The sequence below is a fragment of the Plasmodium coatneyi genome, chromosome 14 (genome assembly GCF_001680005.1).
Source record: "Plasmodium coatneyi strain Hackeri chromosome 14, complete sequence".
Lineage (NCBI taxonomy): Eukaryota > Apicomplexa > Aconoidasida > Haemosporida > Plasmodiidae > Plasmodium > Plasmodium coatneyi.
Window position 1 is genome coordinate 44696 of NC_033569.1, and position 18892 is coordinate 63587.

Here is an 18892-nt window from a genome sequence, read left to right on the forward strand (position 1 = left end):
CTAATTTTTCTTCCTTTCTTACAACTCCATGTTGAAATAAATATGTCTATACAAAATAAGCAAATAAATAGTTATATAGTTCGTTTTTACAAATGTATAAGCTATAATAATAATAATTCATTATACGCATTTATGCATACTCCTGCATGTATGCAGCTAAATATATATTCATCCCTATACATGAAGGAATTAAGAAAAAAAAAAAAAAAAAAAAAAAAAAATGCACATTTAAACATCTGCAAATCAATACATAAATATTTTAAACATTAAAAATGTATGGATAAGTGAGCATGACCCAAGAAGAATAAAAGGACATCTAAGATGTATTAATAACATCGACGTTAGGTATAGGAACTCTTTAACACTAAGCTCGTTGTGCATATTAAATTTAAGACTTTATAATGATACGAGATTCGTGTAGAATATAATATCGGATATAACGTTATTTTTATGCCGCACTTAATTTACGTTATCACTCTCATAGAATGACATTCCGTCGGTGACTGTACGTCATATATGTTTTACTTAAAAAAAACGATTACGTGCATAATTATAAAATCCACCTGTATAAAGCATTAATATATCAATTCCCTTTTCTGGGTCCTTCAATAACAATTTTGCAAAAAGTAAAGGAGTAACAGAAACATCATGTTTTCTTGTTTTGTTAGATTTACTTTTAGCGCCATTAACATTTTTTCTTGTTCCTTTAAGATGCTTCTTATATTCTGCGGCTTTTTCATCCATGGGTTGATAAGTACTTCCAGAAGATGCCCCTCGATCAAATTTAGTTTTTCCGCTTTTGTGGTTTTGGCTTTTCACAGTATTTGACATTTTTGCGCTTTCACTATCGCATCTGGAACGTATTCCACTGCTTGCATCTCCAGTTAATATTCTTCCATCCCTTAAATCTAACGTTTTTCTTGGTTCACTTTGATAAGAATAATCTTCACCGACATTCTAAACAAATAAATAAATACACACATACATATATATATGTACATATACATATTCACTCGTTTAAGCTTACGAATGCAGATAAATATCCCTCTCATGGGCATGTGTTAATATTACTCAAAAGACATGAAAAAAACGAAGTTGAAGACATCACATATTTCAATCATCTTACCCCTTTACTGGGACCACGTAGCGTCCAAATTAATATGGCAAAAATAAAAATTTTCATGTAAAATTTAGACATCGTTATTTTTCCCCTCTTTGGGCAATTCTTTTGGGTTTCCATTTTTTGCTTAATAAAATTTCTCTATTGATATTTTTTATTATATTGGTCCAACAGGCATACTTCTTTTTTTAAAAAAGAAATATAAATAAGTAAATGAATAAATATAAATACATATATACAAAAATTATGACTTTCTTTACAACATTCTTTGCTTTATTCTAATAAAGCGCATGCAGAAATGTTGAACAAATGGGAATAATGCAGACACGAATGGAAGATGGTAATAAACTGATTTAATAATAATACCGTATAATTTTTCAATTATATATAGAAATATGTAACTTTTCAAAACATATTAGCATTTTAACCGACAATAATAATTATTATTAAATTCTTTAGTCTTTCAATTTTCGGTACATTAAATGAAAAAAAATATAATGAACATTTCTTTCAAAAACACTGAAACTAAAATTAAAATATGAAAAAAAAAAAAAAATTAGGATGAAGCAAGAAATATAACTGCAATTCTGAAATAATATTTAACAAATCACATTTGTTGTTACTTAAATGGTGGTAGCTATATATAAAACATTAATTTTAATTTGAGTAATGCATTATTATTTTATGTCTTAATTATTTTTTACGCTCTACCGTCGCGTACGTCCTACTTGTAATTAAAACATTTATTAAGGTATCCATATAAAAATTATATAATAACGAGGACCTAAGTTTTAAGCCGTTATGCCCTAGAATAGCATATTTTATTGCGTACTATACCTTTCATGTACATCCATGGCGGGCTTTTATAATCATTTTATACTATCTTTTATTATAAATACTATTATGCTATATGTATATTTTTATTTACATCATAAGTTAACAAAATATATCAGATATTTTCACGTAAAAAAAGCATTAAAATATATGGACGTAATTTTGAAAGGGATAATTCCTAATTCATTTACGCAAAAAGTTCATGCAAATAAATAACACGCAAGTGAAGCTTTTTATTTCATCTTTATATAAAAAAAAATAACTAAAGGATTTTTAAGTAAAAAAAACAAATCATGCCAGAAAAATTCAAAATAGAAAGAAAAAAAATATACTTAAAAAGAATAATGCCACATGAATGAATCATTCATCTTTTACAATATTTGCATAATTATTGAACGTTTCAATTTAACCATGAAAATAGTAATAAGCAGAATATATCATTAAAGCATTAAAACATTCCAGAATTTAGAAACGTATTTAAAATGTTTCCCCTAATATGTTGTTACCCCAAATTAAATGTTTTAGAGAAAAAATTGTGCTAAATGTTACTATTCCACAAATTACAAAAATTTTTAGCAGCATTTTGAAGCTAGCTGCTTAGCATTATATACCAATTGAGAAAATTCAGATAACTCCCTAAAAAGTGAGCAAACATTATATAATTGAATGTTTCTACCACATATTTTCATTTGCGTTTTACCACTTAAAAATTGTTCTAGTAAAAGGGTATGCACTGTGAACTTGTGCGCTCGTTCCAAGTTATGTAGAAAAAAGAAAGGGATTAACGTTTACATAAGAAGTAGAAATAAAACGAAATGTTGTTACTTCATGTCTATATGATTCAAAAAACAGAAAAAAAGGGTATAAGCTTTGTCTTATAGTGAATGTCTTCCCTTTTACAAATAAATTCATATATAGATACTAATATTTTTGTTCCCATAGAAAGATAGGTCCATTTCTATAAAAAGAAGAAAGGTTTCTCGTTGCAGTTGTAACTTCCTAAGAATAAATCACACACCCGTTACGTTTCTTATTCATAATAACTGCAATTCCTCCAATACCTTTTGATGCATTTATATTTAGACGTTTCCATTGACATAAAATTGATATTAACAGCTCATTTTGTTTCAAAACAATACGTTTTAGTTCGTATTTATTATGCCTAATTAATTTTTAACCTTTCTCGGGAAGATATCGAAATTCAATAAAATGTAGCTGCGTCTGCATTTTCACCATTGTGCGTGAAAGTTATCGGTGTTCTCTTCACCCCAAATAATTATTAATCAGTAAAATTAATATACATATATTTATATATATACAATCAATGAACTGCAAAGAAAGCGCTTGGGTAATAATATTATGCTGCGCATTAAGTGAAATGTTTTAAATATAAAAATACTTTTAACATTTTGTTGTAATGTTAAAATTAGTTTTTACGTTCTTTTACAACCCTCTTAGAAACATAGAAAGGTACAAAATAACTACTATTTGTATAACCCCCCAAAGTGGTCCTACTTTTTCAGATTCCCGAAGAATCTAATAAATATATGTTAGGTGGGGCACCAATAAATATAAATAAACAAGCTGCACATCTTTTAAAATGATGTAACAAATTATTCTTAATCCATCTGCATATGATGCTAATACAATATAGGCAGAAATAATTCAATTAATAATGTAACCCAGTGATTTAAGGATAATTTATTCTTTTATCATTTTTTCCTGAAATAAAATATTAGATCATTATAGCCTTACGATTCCGTACACATTTAATATAGTAATGCATCGTTATGATGTTTTTACATTTTACCTAGTGAAGTTAATTCAACAGTTAGACATTAGATTACTAGTAAATAGGTTTTACACGCTAGTGCATTACAAAAGAATTCCAGTGGAATTCGTTATACTATGGCTAAACAAATGGCTCAGCACCGTTTCTATGAATATACAAATTTAGAAATAAATACAACACGCTGTTCATTCAAATGGTACATATGACTGCATAGCAAGTAGCTCAAATGTTACATAATATAAAAATCCTTAAAATACAAATGATTACACTTATCTTTATTATATGTTATTTTCTCACCACATAACTTGCTAATCAACTTAACGCTTACCATTTAATAATTGTAAAAAAAAAAAAAGATAATATTGCTAAGAACAAATTCACAATCTCGCATAAAAGTATTAACCCTCCACTTTTAGATTAATAAGTCCATTAATTTTAATTACTTTTGATATAATAAGCTTTTTTTTTTTTTTTTTTTTCATGTCACAACTGTTTAAATAAAAAAAATAAGAATGACCGCCTAAGTGTATTACACACTGAATATTATTGTTCCTGACGAAAATGTACCCTTTTATTTTTTCCTTTAATTCGTACAGCGTAATGATCCAAAAATTTGTTTACCTATTTTTATTTAGCTAATTCTAATATGAAGTTTATAGACATTGGATTACTGTGTACTATGTTAGTTTAACTTAAAAAATTCTTATGTGTTACTAAAAAAGCAAGTCCTTAAAACTGTCACATGTGCTAGTTGTATGCAACAAAATTGGGATAAAGAAAAAAAAGAAAAAAATCCATATGGGATTATTTAAAAATATATCTAGAAATTTAAGTAAATGTGCAAACATATATGGAAGTACCTACACACATATATTATACATGTTGAACTTTTATTGTGTTCCTCATTTAAAGAAAATTGGGAGAAAATCTGCCAATGTGATTCCTTAAGTATATTCAAATATGTGAGTAATAAATAAAGAGAAGTCGATTTAGATGGCTACAATTTATTTATCAAATATTTTAACATAAGTAACTATTGCCTTCCCCCCCCATTGGCATATGTATAATGGTACCTATATATATTACGTGAAATGGTGTCTTCCAATTTGATAAGCTTGCACGGTTTGATAAATATGCAAACGGCGATCAACGCAGATGTGCGTAACTAATCTTTTTTTTTTCTTTCTTTGTCTACTCCGTGAAAGAATATTTCATAGAATTTGATTATTTAAGAAAAAATAAATTAATCATTTTCTTACAAATAAAACACAGAACTAGCACTTCATTTAACGGAAAGAATATATTCAACAATTTTTCTTTATTGTAAATTTTGCAAGTCACCATGGATTCAGTCGAACGGTAGCACTTTTCTACTAAAAAGAAAATTTACAAATGCTTCACGAATTACCCATAATTACATTCAACTCGTAATTTACCTTTTTAACAGTTTATAAATGGGTTTTATTTTTCACAAGAGTTCAATTTAAAAATTACTATTTTTCACACTTCCGTGTGTATAATAACTTAAAAAAGTTTCACGCAGTACTTTGTTCACTCCGCCGAAAAAAATGCATTATAAAAAGGAGTTTTGCTTATTTTTAATGAAATAATTTTTATGTACATGTAAATTCATGAAACTTTCCCCTTTTTATTTGATGTTTTCACATAAAGGTACACATAAAATAATATAGGAATTATATATATATTTACGTGTGTATGTATGTATAAAGTAAAATAATTTTCTAGCAACTAAGAATTTTTTATCAAAATGTTTCTCTCATATTTTCCATATTTTTATAATTACATTATTTCGAGAAATAAAATATTCATTTCACTTACAATAAATACATTAATTTAAATGAAGATTGCTTTCATTTATTTTTAAATATATTAAATTTTAGTAAAAATTACACTTAAAATTACACTTAATGATACTGGGTGAAATTTCATATTTTTATAAATATATTTTGTAATGTGAAGGGTATAGAAATAGTTATTATAATTAATAATTTTTTCCTTAAAATTACACAATTAGTGCATTTTGCATCCTTAACCCTTTGTAGCTTAACAAATAAAAAAAAAAACACTGAAGTTTCAGATTTAATTTAAGGTATTATAAAAGATGAAAAAAAGTGAAGCCCTTTTAAAAACGGTCCCTAAAATTATGAAAGAATAGAAAATGGAATTTAACATTATATATAATCCTATTGAACTAATTATTTTATGTGTCACCTAAGTATTCTTATCTTATTACAAAAAGAATTCACAAATTTCCGAAAAATTAAAAATGAAGGAAAGCAACAGTAGGATTTCCTATATGAAAGTTATTACATATTCTCTCTTCGTGTGGTCATCGCAATATGCCCATAAGGTAGGATACAATAATTAGCATAAACAAACTTTTACACATGCATTTTTAACTTTCTTATCTTTCATTTTTTATATGAATAATATATTAAAATGTAAAAGTAAATGCAATACACATACACACATGCGTCTACTGACCTATGTGTACATAAATACATACGTAGTAAACTCCTCTAAGACATTTTTCCTTGTTATTGTTTCATTTTTCAGTCATCAGACACCTTATGTAATTCATCATGTTATAAGCGCAACAACAGATTACTGAGCCAAACCACATTCTATTCAACAAGAGATGACACACCTGTGACATATGGAACTGGTGGTTACCATCAAGATGATGAACTTCATAGTATGTCAAGAAGAATGAACAGTGCAGTAAAGGATGCTCATTTTGAAAGTAAATTTCAGGAATTATGCTCTGAAGATAATTTACAGGGTAGCTTCGATTCTATGCTACACGATGAAAATATACAGAAACAATTTAATGCAATAATGTGTGAGGGAGATTATCCAAGGATGTCGGGCAATTCGTATAGGAATAATGAGTATTATGAAACAGGCCCTGGTACGAGAGCTGGTAAACATTATAATGATTATGGAAGGGGAAGATCGGATGACTATGATGATTACAAAAAGGGGAGTGGCCGTAAGGGTGATTTGGGTTCATTAAACTATGATAAACATTCAGGAAATAGAGATTACTCATCAGGAGGAGGTTATTACATGGATAGTGGACACTCTTCTCGTGATCAATCAGCCCTTACATCGGGTCCTCATGTATCTGAATATTTATCCAATGATTATGATAGACAAGCTCATCCTTATCAACAGAATTTGGAAACCTACCAACCCCCCCCTAATAACTTTAACACCTTTGATGTTACTCTGAATACTCACATGCCACTTTCGCAAAGTAACGCACCAATAGAAGAACTTGAAATCAAACATGTATTGCAAAAAAAAAAAATAAACAAAAGTGCCCCACTATCCGTGATAGAAGGTTTTATTAAATTCATAAAAAAAGTAGATGCAATGTATGAAACAGAAATATTAAGAATAATGACAGGTACTACTGGTGCTTATGATGGCCAACACGTCGAACAAAAAAAAAATAAAGGATTAATAAAGATGCTTAAGGATAAAATAAACATATTTTCCCCCGTTATATCCATTGCTTTCTTTGTGGGCGTGTTCGCCTTGTTTAATATAATGCCTGCTGTTGTCGTAACATCTGTGATTCTCATTGCGACCATGATATATGTATGGTATAAATATAAGAAGTGCAAACGTATAAATAAAATGTATGCAGTTTATGACGAGCAAAAATTAATGCAGCACAGTGCACAACAAAAAATGGAAGCACTCCAAAATTCAAGATACATTGGATAATTTGAACACTCTTTCGAAATTACTATGCCAAATCAAAGAGTAAGGAGAACATTTTTTTATATGCCTATTCATAGTGTTGTACGTTTGACACCTATTGATCATAAATTGCTGGATCGTTGTTTAATCTTTAAAGGAACAAGGCGATGACTGCCATTATTGCCATTACTGCCATTACTGCAAGAGTAACGGCAACAGAAACAGGAACATGGACAGGAAGTCATATGGTATTATATCCACACCCTGTCTACATTCGATTCTTTCTACGTTTCAATGTTTTCATGTACATTTTTAATTTTTTATAATTGTTTAAGAGATTGCGCTGTTTGAATATCTTATTGTTTCTTCATTTCATTCTTATTCTTCTTTTATTTATTTATTTATTTATTAATATATATATATTATATATATGTATTTATTATTATTACTTTTTTTTTTCTGTATATTTGTATTAATTCGTAAGAACTCTTTACGAGTTCAGATCATTTGTGAAGAGTTCTAATGAAATATTTACATGACAGTAGACAACTACCATTCTGTTAAAAAGTATGTATATATCGTTATTGTTGCATGGTGCTTTATTTAGGAATATGGTTATATTATTAATTATGCTTAATTATTATCTTTGCTAAATGAAATATAATTAAGTTCTTGTTAAAGTGTAATAAAAGAAACAGTTACAAACGGGTGCATTTTGATCCTCCTCTTTTTGCACTGCACCCATTTATAACTAACTAATTAGCTTGAATACATTTCGCTAAATGTACAAACCTTGAATTACATTTTTGGCTTTAAATTCCTTCCTTTTTTCTTCTACCATAAGAAAAGTATTGTCTATATCGATATAGAATTACTACAGAGGTAATGTTAACAAGTTCGTCGTTTTTTTAAACAGACAGATATTTCTTTTAGGGCCTTACACAATTTGCCCTATACATTTACCTCAAGCCAATTTAATAATGACTAAATTGGGGGGGGGTAGTGTACGATTCTTTCTTTCTACCATTTTACGCGGTTCAAGTTATAGTAAATCTTTCGTTCTTTTTTCTCTTTACTTTCTTTCACCATTTAACCATTTTATTATATTTCAATTTACACATATATTTCTACCTAAACAAAATGGCCGCAGAAATGCGCTATCTTAGATATATATTATATTTAAAAAAAAATCCCCTTTGTACCATTCGAAAAATATATTTATTATAATTTGTTGAATAACAAGATTTTGCTTACAAACTGTGGACTATAAAAAAGAGAAATTTCCACTTTTCCTTAAAGTGTACTATGAATTATAATGAATAATGCACCCCTTGTCTTAAACAGAATCATTCAAATAAAATTCCTTTTCTTCCTTTTATAAAATAGAACAAGCAAATACCTATTCCTAGTGGTATTCAGAAATTAGGAGCATAAAATATTGTTCATTCTCATTTTTTAAAAAATAATCAGAAAGGTTCTAAAGAAAAAAAAAAAAAGATAAAGAGCATAAAGGAGCCTAGCAATCCGATCGGAAGGTCTTAGCAAAGTTGTAAAGAGGTGTATAAACGGATGTAAAAAAAAAAAAAAAAAGTGATATTCCAAATGAACCACAAAAATGGCAACCCCACATAGTGCAGATAGCATTTTATAAATTATGACAAAACAGCTTTTACTTTAAACATATAAATCTGATACACTTATTTGGGTTAATATGTGCAAAACTTTATCCACATATTTCATAATCCATTTTCTTCCATATGCTGGGAAACATAAACCACATTTGATATATTTTCCATTATATTGCGCTATCTATAAATTTAGAGCTTCCTCTTTTTTGGATAGAGTAAAAAATAAAATTTTCAAATATAAAATGAAAGTCTAAAAATAAATAAAATTTTAAGGGAAAACACAAGTATTTCGAGTAAGGTGAAAATGTAGTAGTTTTCTCAATACGCGCGAATAAAAATATATTATTATATGTAGCTACTTAAATGGATGAGAAACTGTACTAATTTTTTTATAGAATCTAAGGAAAAATATACTATATTATAAAAATGGATTATTTTTATATATCGAGCACGCATGCAGAATTTGTACCGATATATGTATATATGTATATTTTTAATGCAAAATAATAAGAAAGTTATTATATACTCCTTACCTACTTATTTTCCCTTTTTCAAAGCAAATTCTTTTGCAGAAAATGGGGCGTTAAATTATTGTGAAAAAAGAATTATGCTTCTGTAATGGAAATGGTTAAATAAATAGTAGTAACGACAACTTTTGTGCCTTATAAAAACACTTTAAGTAAATTTTTTCAGAAGATCATTTTATTATAAGGGCGAAAGAGTTTCCATCAACTGAGATCTTTCACGGCTTTATCGTGCCCGTTTTGTGTCGTTCAATTTTTCGACATCATTTTTTTTTATATTATATATTATACATATATAAATATTTAATAGTTTTTTGTTTGCGCCAGGATATATTTCACTAACGAATTTATGTGAATTGTATAATGCCCATTTTTCAAATTAGGGTTAGCCTTAGTTCTTCTATAAGAATATTTAAAAATGCGAGGGGACTTGGAATACTTGCACAAATATAAATGTAGCTCCATTTAATTGTATAACCCATCCCCAACTATTATACTTTTCCACCCATTCGTTTTATTGTATTCAGTTTAGTAGTATCTTATTCGCTTTATTTGATTTTGTTTTTGCCGAACGTGTTATGAACTTTCTTTTTTTTTATTAAACTTTAAGCATCATGGATTTAAGTCAGTACATATCTTTTATGAGCCCCTTACAAGAACGGCTTAAAAATGCAATAAGCATAAGCAAGGAAAAACTATTGCCACAAATTGATCCGAATTCTGTTTCTCCGTATATATATGTCATCTTATTTACCCTGGCAGCTGTTCTCCTTTTCATAAATCGTCTCCCACAGGTAAAGAAAAATAAAGGAGTATATCAAAAAGCAAAAAAATGAAAAAATTAGTGCGAAAAATGACAAATTGTGCGCAAAGATAAAGAATCTAGCGCCTTCTTTGTGTAAACCATATAAATATATGTGCCTGTATATGCTTATTCATATTTACATGCTAAAAAAAAGGAGGTGTGGTAATTTCTTCTTAGCTGCCTACGTAGCAATATACTTTGTAAACAACTGTACTTATCACCTTGTAGAAAAGAAATGAAGAAATACAAGAGACCCCGGAAGATAAAGAAACCTACAAAGAAATCGCCCTTGAACAAGGACTAATTGAGAAGTCAGAAGAATTGAAAAAATACGCATGGAGTAACTGGTTTACGAAACTGCAAACAGACTGGAATTATTTCAATGCGTCTCTGGAGAATCAAAAGAAGACATGGTTTGGTGAAAAAGATAAAGAATGGAATGAATTTCTAGATACTATGCAAAATAAATGGACACATTATAACGCAAATATAGAAACAGAATTTGAATCGAATATTTTAAAGAATTCAAAGAATTGGAATGAAAAGCAATGGGAAAACTGGATTAAAAGCGACGGTAAAGAAATGATGGAAATGAGTTTCCATAAATGGATGGGTGAAAATTATTCTCATTATAATGCGTGGATTATAAAAAAATGGGAAGAATGGAAGAACGATAAAATTCGCACCTGGTTGTTAAAAGATTGGAGACGTAAAGAATTTGACTATTGGCACAAATATAAAAGTTTGACCTTACCCGAACCATTATTTGAAAGGGCAGAAAATAACTGGAATAAATGGAATAGAAGGTTATACAGAGAAAAAGAACAGTGGAAAGAATGGGTTGCCCAAAAATATGAATTTTATCAAAGCACTGAGTGCCAGCAATGGAAGAAATGGAATGATAGTAAAGAAGATTTGTTTAACAGTTGGATGGAATCATTTATCAGCAAGTGGATAGAAGAAAAAAAGTGGAAGGTCTGGATGAAAGAGGGAAAAGTGAAAGCGCTTCCTACGCAGAAACATTACGAAGATGAAATTGTGACATTATGAAAACGCTTCTATTTTTTATTTTATTTTTTTCTTTTTTCCCATCAAAATAGCATTTTTATTAATACGTAAACACATATGTATGAACATGAATGGAAATATGCCAATTTGAATGCATTATAATATTCATTTTTGTAGATTTATTATGATATGATAATCCATGTAGCATTTACACTATTGTCCCATCATGAACCTTTTTTATGCAGAAAGTTAAGAAAACCATCAGTAGCCGATCAGAAGGATAAATTTATGTTCTAAAATATAAGCTGAAAATGAGTTTTCTGTATAAAATAGGAACCCACATGTACTTATATCGTTTTGTTATTTTGCCACTTACGTTTAATTATGTTACATACGTTCTGTTTTATGGTTGAATTTGTCTTACATGAAATTTTTTTGGTATAGAAAAATTGTATTTTTCTTAATAATTATTTATTTTTTATTTTTTTTTTTATTGCACATTTTATTTAATAAGATTAAAATAAGATCGAATTCTCTACTTTTTCCATTAAATATATAAATTTTACCTGTGCGTGTAGAGTCATATTTACAAGAATGTTGCCATAACGGTTTAAAGGGTATAGAAAATATAAGCGTTCACTTCTATTTCCTGTGCCTCGGAATAAAGTGGAATGTGATAGAGTATAATATAATAGAACAAAATAGCCGTAGTAACAAAACATATATTGATAACCACCCCCCTTGGTGGAGTGAATTACATTTGAAAGCAAAATCACATAATTAATTAGACAATGACGATGCAGCTACTTAGAAAGTACCAAATAATAATATATATCCATTAAATTTTATCTGTCCATTTATTTCTTCGGCTAATAATAATTGCCTCTCATATTAATCATTCATTAAAGGTGTTAGATTATGTATCCTGTTATTATTCCCAGTTATATTTAATTATTATTCTATTTCGTTGAAACACTTTCCTCCCTATTCATTTGCTTCCTCCAATTTCCGAATTATTATTTTGCCCTTTTAAAATTATCTCCTACTACGGAATTAATATAATCCTACGTTTCTTTTAATTTTTGGAACCATATAGAATAATGTCTATAAGATGCTTTTACGCTTAATGATTTCATTCCGTACAAATTCGTATGCTTATTTACGTACAAAAATGGGCTTAATCAAATGTAACATCCACTTTATTTATTATTTTCATAAGTGGCAAAGAACCTATCACTGGTCTAATAATATACAATGCTAAAAAATGATATCTTCATAATGATCCAATAAAATGTCTATAAAAAAATTATGTCTATTCCTTTCTTTTCATTCCTCGAAATAATTATATAACAATAAAGTCGTAAAAACAAGGGGAAAAAAGAACTAGAACAAGAACAAGAAAGAAAAAGAAAAGGAAGGAAAAAAATCGTTCACATGGCATTTTTACTTTCATTTGAACTAATTTCCTTATAAAGTGTTCATTATTTATATATACTAAAAATAAATTCCACTTTTTGAGTATTTTTAGCAGAAAGAAATTTTACATTTATTAAAATTAAAAAGAAAAAAAAGAAATTGACATGTAAATAAGTAAACAAATAAATGATAAATACATCAATTAATATAAACCACAGACAAATTATCTTGTACATGTTTTAAAATGATGAAAAATTAGGAAGTTAGAAAAACTCTGTGATTAAGTTTATCAATACTTTCAAAAATACTCTTGATAAACATAAATAAAATGCTACATATATGCGCACGTTAATGTATATACGTGTATTATTAAACACTATGCCCCCCGTCCTTTTTTTTTTTTTTTTTTTCAAATTTATATCTTTATTTTTTTTTTTTTCTTCCTTCATGATTATTTTTTAATGAATGTTTAAATAATTTATGTTATAAATAATTATTTTTTATAATTCTTCTTTCAGCACTTTTTGCCACAAGGAAGATTAGTCCATAAATATTAGAATTCTACATTGTTTTTTCGAGGAATTATTAAAATATATTTACCATCGAATATGATTCACCCGCGAATGCGAAAAATGCGTCCTATTTCTGCGCAAATATAGATAAAAATATTCCTGAATTCATGAAGATTTTTACGAAGACGGGAATTTTTTATGCATTATGTTAGCCGTACAGATAAAATTGAGATATACGTATTTTTATATGTACCTGTATATATATACATATACATATATATGTAAGTATGTAAATGCCTAATCATTTATAAATCTGTTGATGCTTCCTCTGCCCCAATGCATTTATAAAATTTCTTTTAAAACGAAGGGGAGCATAAATCGTTTTGACCAAAACAGTGCATTGATGTCATGAAGATTGTACATCTCTGTACATAAATAATAAATGGTACACTAACAAAGTTTTGGTAAACAAAAGTTTTTTTTTTTATCGTTTAATGTTTGTCTTTCATCCAAACGAGTGCAAAACCGAAGGAAGATGTTTACTATAAATAATTCATTCAAATCGTACACGCTGTGCAGTGTTCATTCTGCGATATAACATAAGCTTAAACGAAATAGGAATTATCAAGACATTTGACAGTTACAATTTCAGAGGTATTTATTTTCTCATTTTTCTAGAACATATTAGAAAAGAATGCACTTATAATATTTCCTCCCACGAATAAAATTTGATACAAGCAATATGAAAAAATCTACAAAGAGGATTGCAAATTGCATCCAAACATACTGCGAATTCATTTTGCTGAGGAAGCCTTCCCCTTCGACTAAGAAAAATATACAGAAATATGGAGCAGCTTCAGGATGTACAAGAATATAGTGCAAATAATGTCGCTTCGTCGTTAGGGGCAGATAAAAATGACAACCTATTTTTACTTGCAAAAGAAAATATTTTTCTTGCTTGCATATATATCATCCTTTTTTTTCTGTCCACTAGGATTCTAGTAAGGGCTTATTATCCAGTAAGTTGAAAGAGGTGCACAGACAATTTTTTTTATGTATAATTACATCGTCTACATATGCAGCATATACACATGGGCATACTTCCAATCCATTTTGCCCTTTCCAATTGATCTAAAAAGCGCATTTTTGTTTTTTTTTAAACCATTCTCAGTCAATGCTTCAACATGCAGAAGAAATTTGGATGCTTACGAAGTATGACTTAAATAATGGAAAAGAATCGATGGAAGAATTTAAGAATATGGTTAGAGGACACCTGAAAACGTGTAAGTTCTACATATTGAATGTGCTTGATACCATTCTAGGAGTAATAATTAGAAAATTGAAAAGTACCCACGAAGGTGTCCAAAATGTTCAACGATATGCGACACAGGATATTTCAATAAATTCATGTTATGGTCATAAACATGGTGACGACCCTGATGATGAGAATGATGATGATTATGATGAGGAGGACGACGTTGATGGCAAAAATGATGCAGATGAATTTCACGATTGCAAGGATGACAGTGAAGAGCAGGATAAAAACCAAAATGATTCTATGGAAAAAGGATTAAGTGATAGTTCCATGACAAATGTTAACAGTGATATGGAAAGTGAAGGATCAAACGACAGTCTTCCTAAGGTTGGCTTGGAAAACACACCGGAAGATGAGCCAAAAGATAGTTCTACAAAGGAAAATGATGAAGATATGATCATAGAAAAAACTGAGGAGAAATCTATGAAAAATACCCAAGATGCCAATAAAGAAGGAACCGCCGATAACGACGTAAAAGAAAATATAATAGAAAAAAAAAATGAAAAAGATGGAAACACAAACGAAGAAGTAAAACGAGACGAACATGTGACAATAGAACGTGACACAAAAGGACAATCGAAGTCAGGAACAGGTGAAGAATTAAAACTTAAAAAGGGTGGACCATCGAAACATGAAACGGGTGGACTAACAAAATGGGAAAAGATTGGACCATCGAAACAAGCAACCGGCACAGTAGTGAAAAGTGCTACCAGGTCAGTGGTGAAAAGTGATGCCAGTGCAGTATCGAAAAGTGATGCCAGTGCAGTATCGAAAAGTGATGCCAGTGAAGTATCGAAAAGTGATGCCAGTGCGGTAGTGAAAAGTGATGCCAACGTAGTAGCGAAAAGTGATGCCAGTGCAGTAGTGAAAAGTGATGCCAGTGCAGTATCGAAAAGTGATGCCAACGTAGTAGCGAAAAGTGCTACCAGCTCAGTAGTTAAAAGTGCTACCAGCGCAGTAGCGAAAAGTGATGCCAGCGGAGTAGCAAAGCGCGATACGACGGGGGTTCCTAAGCGTGAAACATCGGGGCAAGAGAACCTCAAAAAAAACGAACAAACGAAGGGCAAGACAAATGAAGAATTAATAAATACGACACAGGAAACGAGTGCCGGAATAAATCCAGATAAAGGGAAAAAAATCCTAAACCTAAAAAATGTAATTCCAAAAGATAAAGAAAGCGGTGATAAAGGTGTAAATTTTGATAAATCAGATAAAAACGAACTAACAGAAGAATGGAAAGTTAATGAATGGAATAAATGGATGCGTCAGTTAGAAGAACAGTGGCATTTTTTCTTTATTGGTCTGGAAACCAAAACAGACGACTGGATGAAAGAAAAAGAAAAAGACCTTCAAACATGGATAACAGAAATGGAAACTAAGTGGATGAATTACAACCACAATTTTGATATAGAATATAATACTAATCTTTACAAAAAATATCTAATGTGGGATCCAAATGACTGGAAAACATGGATAAGAACAGTTGGAAAAAGACTAATGGAAAATGATTGGATTAAGTGGGTAGAAGATCATGAAAGTAAATTGAATGAATGGGTTAACTATGACTGGTTCCAATGGAAATCCTTAAAGAATTCTAATTGGGTAATGAATGAATGGAAAATTGATGAACATGAATATTGGGAAGAATGGCAAAATAGCAATTTGACCCTGTGGCTACAAAAAAAAAAAAGAAAAAAATATTTAACATGGAAAAACAGGATCGAAAGAGAAAAGTCAGAATGGGACAGTTGGGTTCAATCAAAAGAAAAGTTAATTTCAAAAAGTAAAACCGGTAAATGGATAAAATGGAAAAATGAAAAACGATTATTATTTAACGATTGGATGGAAAACTTTATAAACACATGGATCAACAGGAAGCAGTGGAATTCATGGATTATAGAGAGACGAGATGTACTTTCCCGAAGGGCATCGTCTTCATATTGATATTCGATCCAATCAAAACTTTAATAAAAAAAAAAAAAGTTATCACCTTATCATGTATTGTTAATTTGGAATATCCTTTTCTCACTATTACTGAAGAATAGGCTCATAAATTAACAGAAGATCATGAACAAGTGCCAGGGCCCTCCAAAAAAAAAAAATTGTAATTTTCCAATTTTCCTTATTAAAATGTATTCGTATTTCCCCATAAAGATGAATATCATAGGGAAAAGTAAAAGGAAAATTATTTGAAGGCGAAAAATTAAAACGCCATTCTTAAATTGCCAACTAGTATATTAATGTTAATAAAACATTAAAGGGAATTATTTTAAGAATTTTTCTGTATTTTCACATATGTGCATATATTAAAATAGATATTCCCTTAATCTTTTTTTATTGTTTGTTCATAGAGTATGTTTTCAATATTGGGAAAATAAATCTCCCTAAAATTATTAAAATTTTTCTTTTTTTTGTTTTTGAAAAGATGTCTTTTATACATCGTCAATCTGTACAGCAAATAAACATAATTATTTGAATTTCTATAATGTTTGTTTATAAAATTTTTATATATTAGTTTCTCTGATTAGCTAATTAATTGGTATAAATTCCCATTTTTAGTAGTATGGGGTTTACAATAAACGAAACTTTTTCCATTTCTTTTTTTTTTTTGAACTTCCCTACTGCGCATTTATTTTGGCGTACCATTTTACGCCATCACTTGAAATGCATCATTTAAAAGATTCACCTTTAATTTGAATGTATATTTTTCAATACAAGGTCATGTGAACGTCTATTTTAATTTTTAATAAAGTTATTCTTATTATTACTACTTTAAATGAATAATTTAGCGTAACCTTTAAATTTTAAAAATGATAAATGATGGTGCTTTCTTCCACGTCCAGTAACAGTGTACACATATACATATGTATTATACATATATGAATTATTTTTAAAAAAAAAAAAAAAAAAAATCATTTCAATGGTTCAACGATTTAATCATTTTAATGCATGATGGTTTATTTACCACTCAACGTTTAGGTATATAATCTTCTGCATTAAGAATAACACTTGAAAATATATTTATTCTTATATTTCCATATTTATATATTTTTATACTTGTATGTCTGATTGCTTCTTTATTTTCCTTCCGATTCAGTAAATGTATTCTTTTTTACATGAAAAATAATGTCTTATATTTTACATGAATTACCTTATATTTATGATAAACCGTTTAGTTGATATACACGCGTTTATTAAATAGAAGCAGTATTTATAATATTAAGACTTTTAACTACATTGAAGAAATTTAAATTGTGAACAAATGAAAGGCCGCTTTCTCAGTGAAAACAAACTGTCCAAATGTATATAATGTACAAGTGTATATGCATATATATATACATGTGTATATTTATTTATACGTGCAATGCGCCTACTTGATAAGGTCCCCCTCAAGGTGAACAACCGAACATAAAAAACATAAACGTGTAGTGTATGGCACTCCTACAGTACAAGACCATGCAGCAGCCCTATTATTCACCGTCCTTGTCCCATTATATAAAGATTTAGAAACTTCTACTCGAATAAACGGCACTGGTAGAAATATGAGGAGCTGCCCCTCTTTTTAATCATTTGCCTTAATTGTTAAGGCAGCCAAAAATATCGAGAAATTGCTTGTGCATATAACATATATATAATGTATATATGTACGTACGGCAAATAAAATAATAAAAAAAGGTTAAAGCAGAAGAGGCTCAATTATGAACGCACAATTTTGTACTATTCCTTACGAGTTATAAGGGCGAACAAAATAACCCTTCTTTATTATTTTGAATGTTTGCGCTATTGTGCTAATCTTTTGCTAAGTATAATAAATTTCGATATTTAAATAACAAAAAAAAAAAATAAAAATAAGATCAAAAATGTCCGGCGTGCTGCAAAAGAGCAACCGGAAAAGCATAAAACTGCATAGTGCATGTTAAAACAAAAAAAGATAATGAAATTGTAACAAAAAAAATACAAATGCTTGAAGCATTGCAACTCTTATGCCTCATAATAATACCCATCAACGAAGCAACTTATAAAAATTTGCTATGAAAGAAGAATAGATCAATTAAAAAATTTCAAAAAAACCCACAGGTGTGCCCCTGCACACATGTCTAAATTAGTCACACAGTACTTTCGCTAAACGCAAAATGCAGCAGCGGTCATTCTTCTGCTTATGAATTGTACTCCCCGCTGACTGTTCGAAACCTTCCAATGTATTTA

General features: G+C 29.1%; 3 protein-coding genes across 3 annotated transcripts; 2 read left to right on the forward strand and 1 right to left on the reverse strand.

The window, feature by feature from the left end:
- Positions 1-525: 525 nt before the first annotated feature.
- Positions 526-1240, reverse strand: PCOAH_00051380 (Uncharacterized protein; the record flags this gene model as incomplete). Its single annotated transcript, XM_020061920.1, has 2 exons — positions 526-957; positions 1127-1240. 2 exons carry the CDS (start codon positions 1238-1240, stop codon positions 526-528), a joined length of 546 nt encoding a protein of 181 aa, XP_019917792.1.
- Positions 1241-5933: 4693 nt separating this feature from the next.
- On the forward strand, positions 5934-7502 carry PCOAH_00051390 (Pv-fam-d protein; the record flags this gene model as incomplete). Its single annotated transcript, XM_020061921.1, has 2 exons — positions 5934-6117; positions 6324-7502. 2 exons carry the CDS (start codon positions 6034-6036, stop codon positions 7500-7502), a joined length of 1263 nt encoding a protein of 420 aa, XP_019917674.1.
- Positions 7503-10244: 2742 nt separating this feature from the next.
- Positions 10245-16630, forward strand: PCOAH_00051400 (Tryptophan-rich antigen (Pv-fam-a); the record flags this gene model as incomplete). Its single annotated transcript, XM_020061922.1, has 4 exons — positions 10245-10424; positions 10664-11403; positions 14201-14390; positions 14543-16630. 4 exons carry the CDS (start codon positions 10245-10247, stop codon positions 16628-16630), a joined length of 3198 nt encoding a protein of 1065 aa, XP_019917650.1.
- Between the last annotated feature and the right edge of the window lie 2262 nt (positions 16631-18892).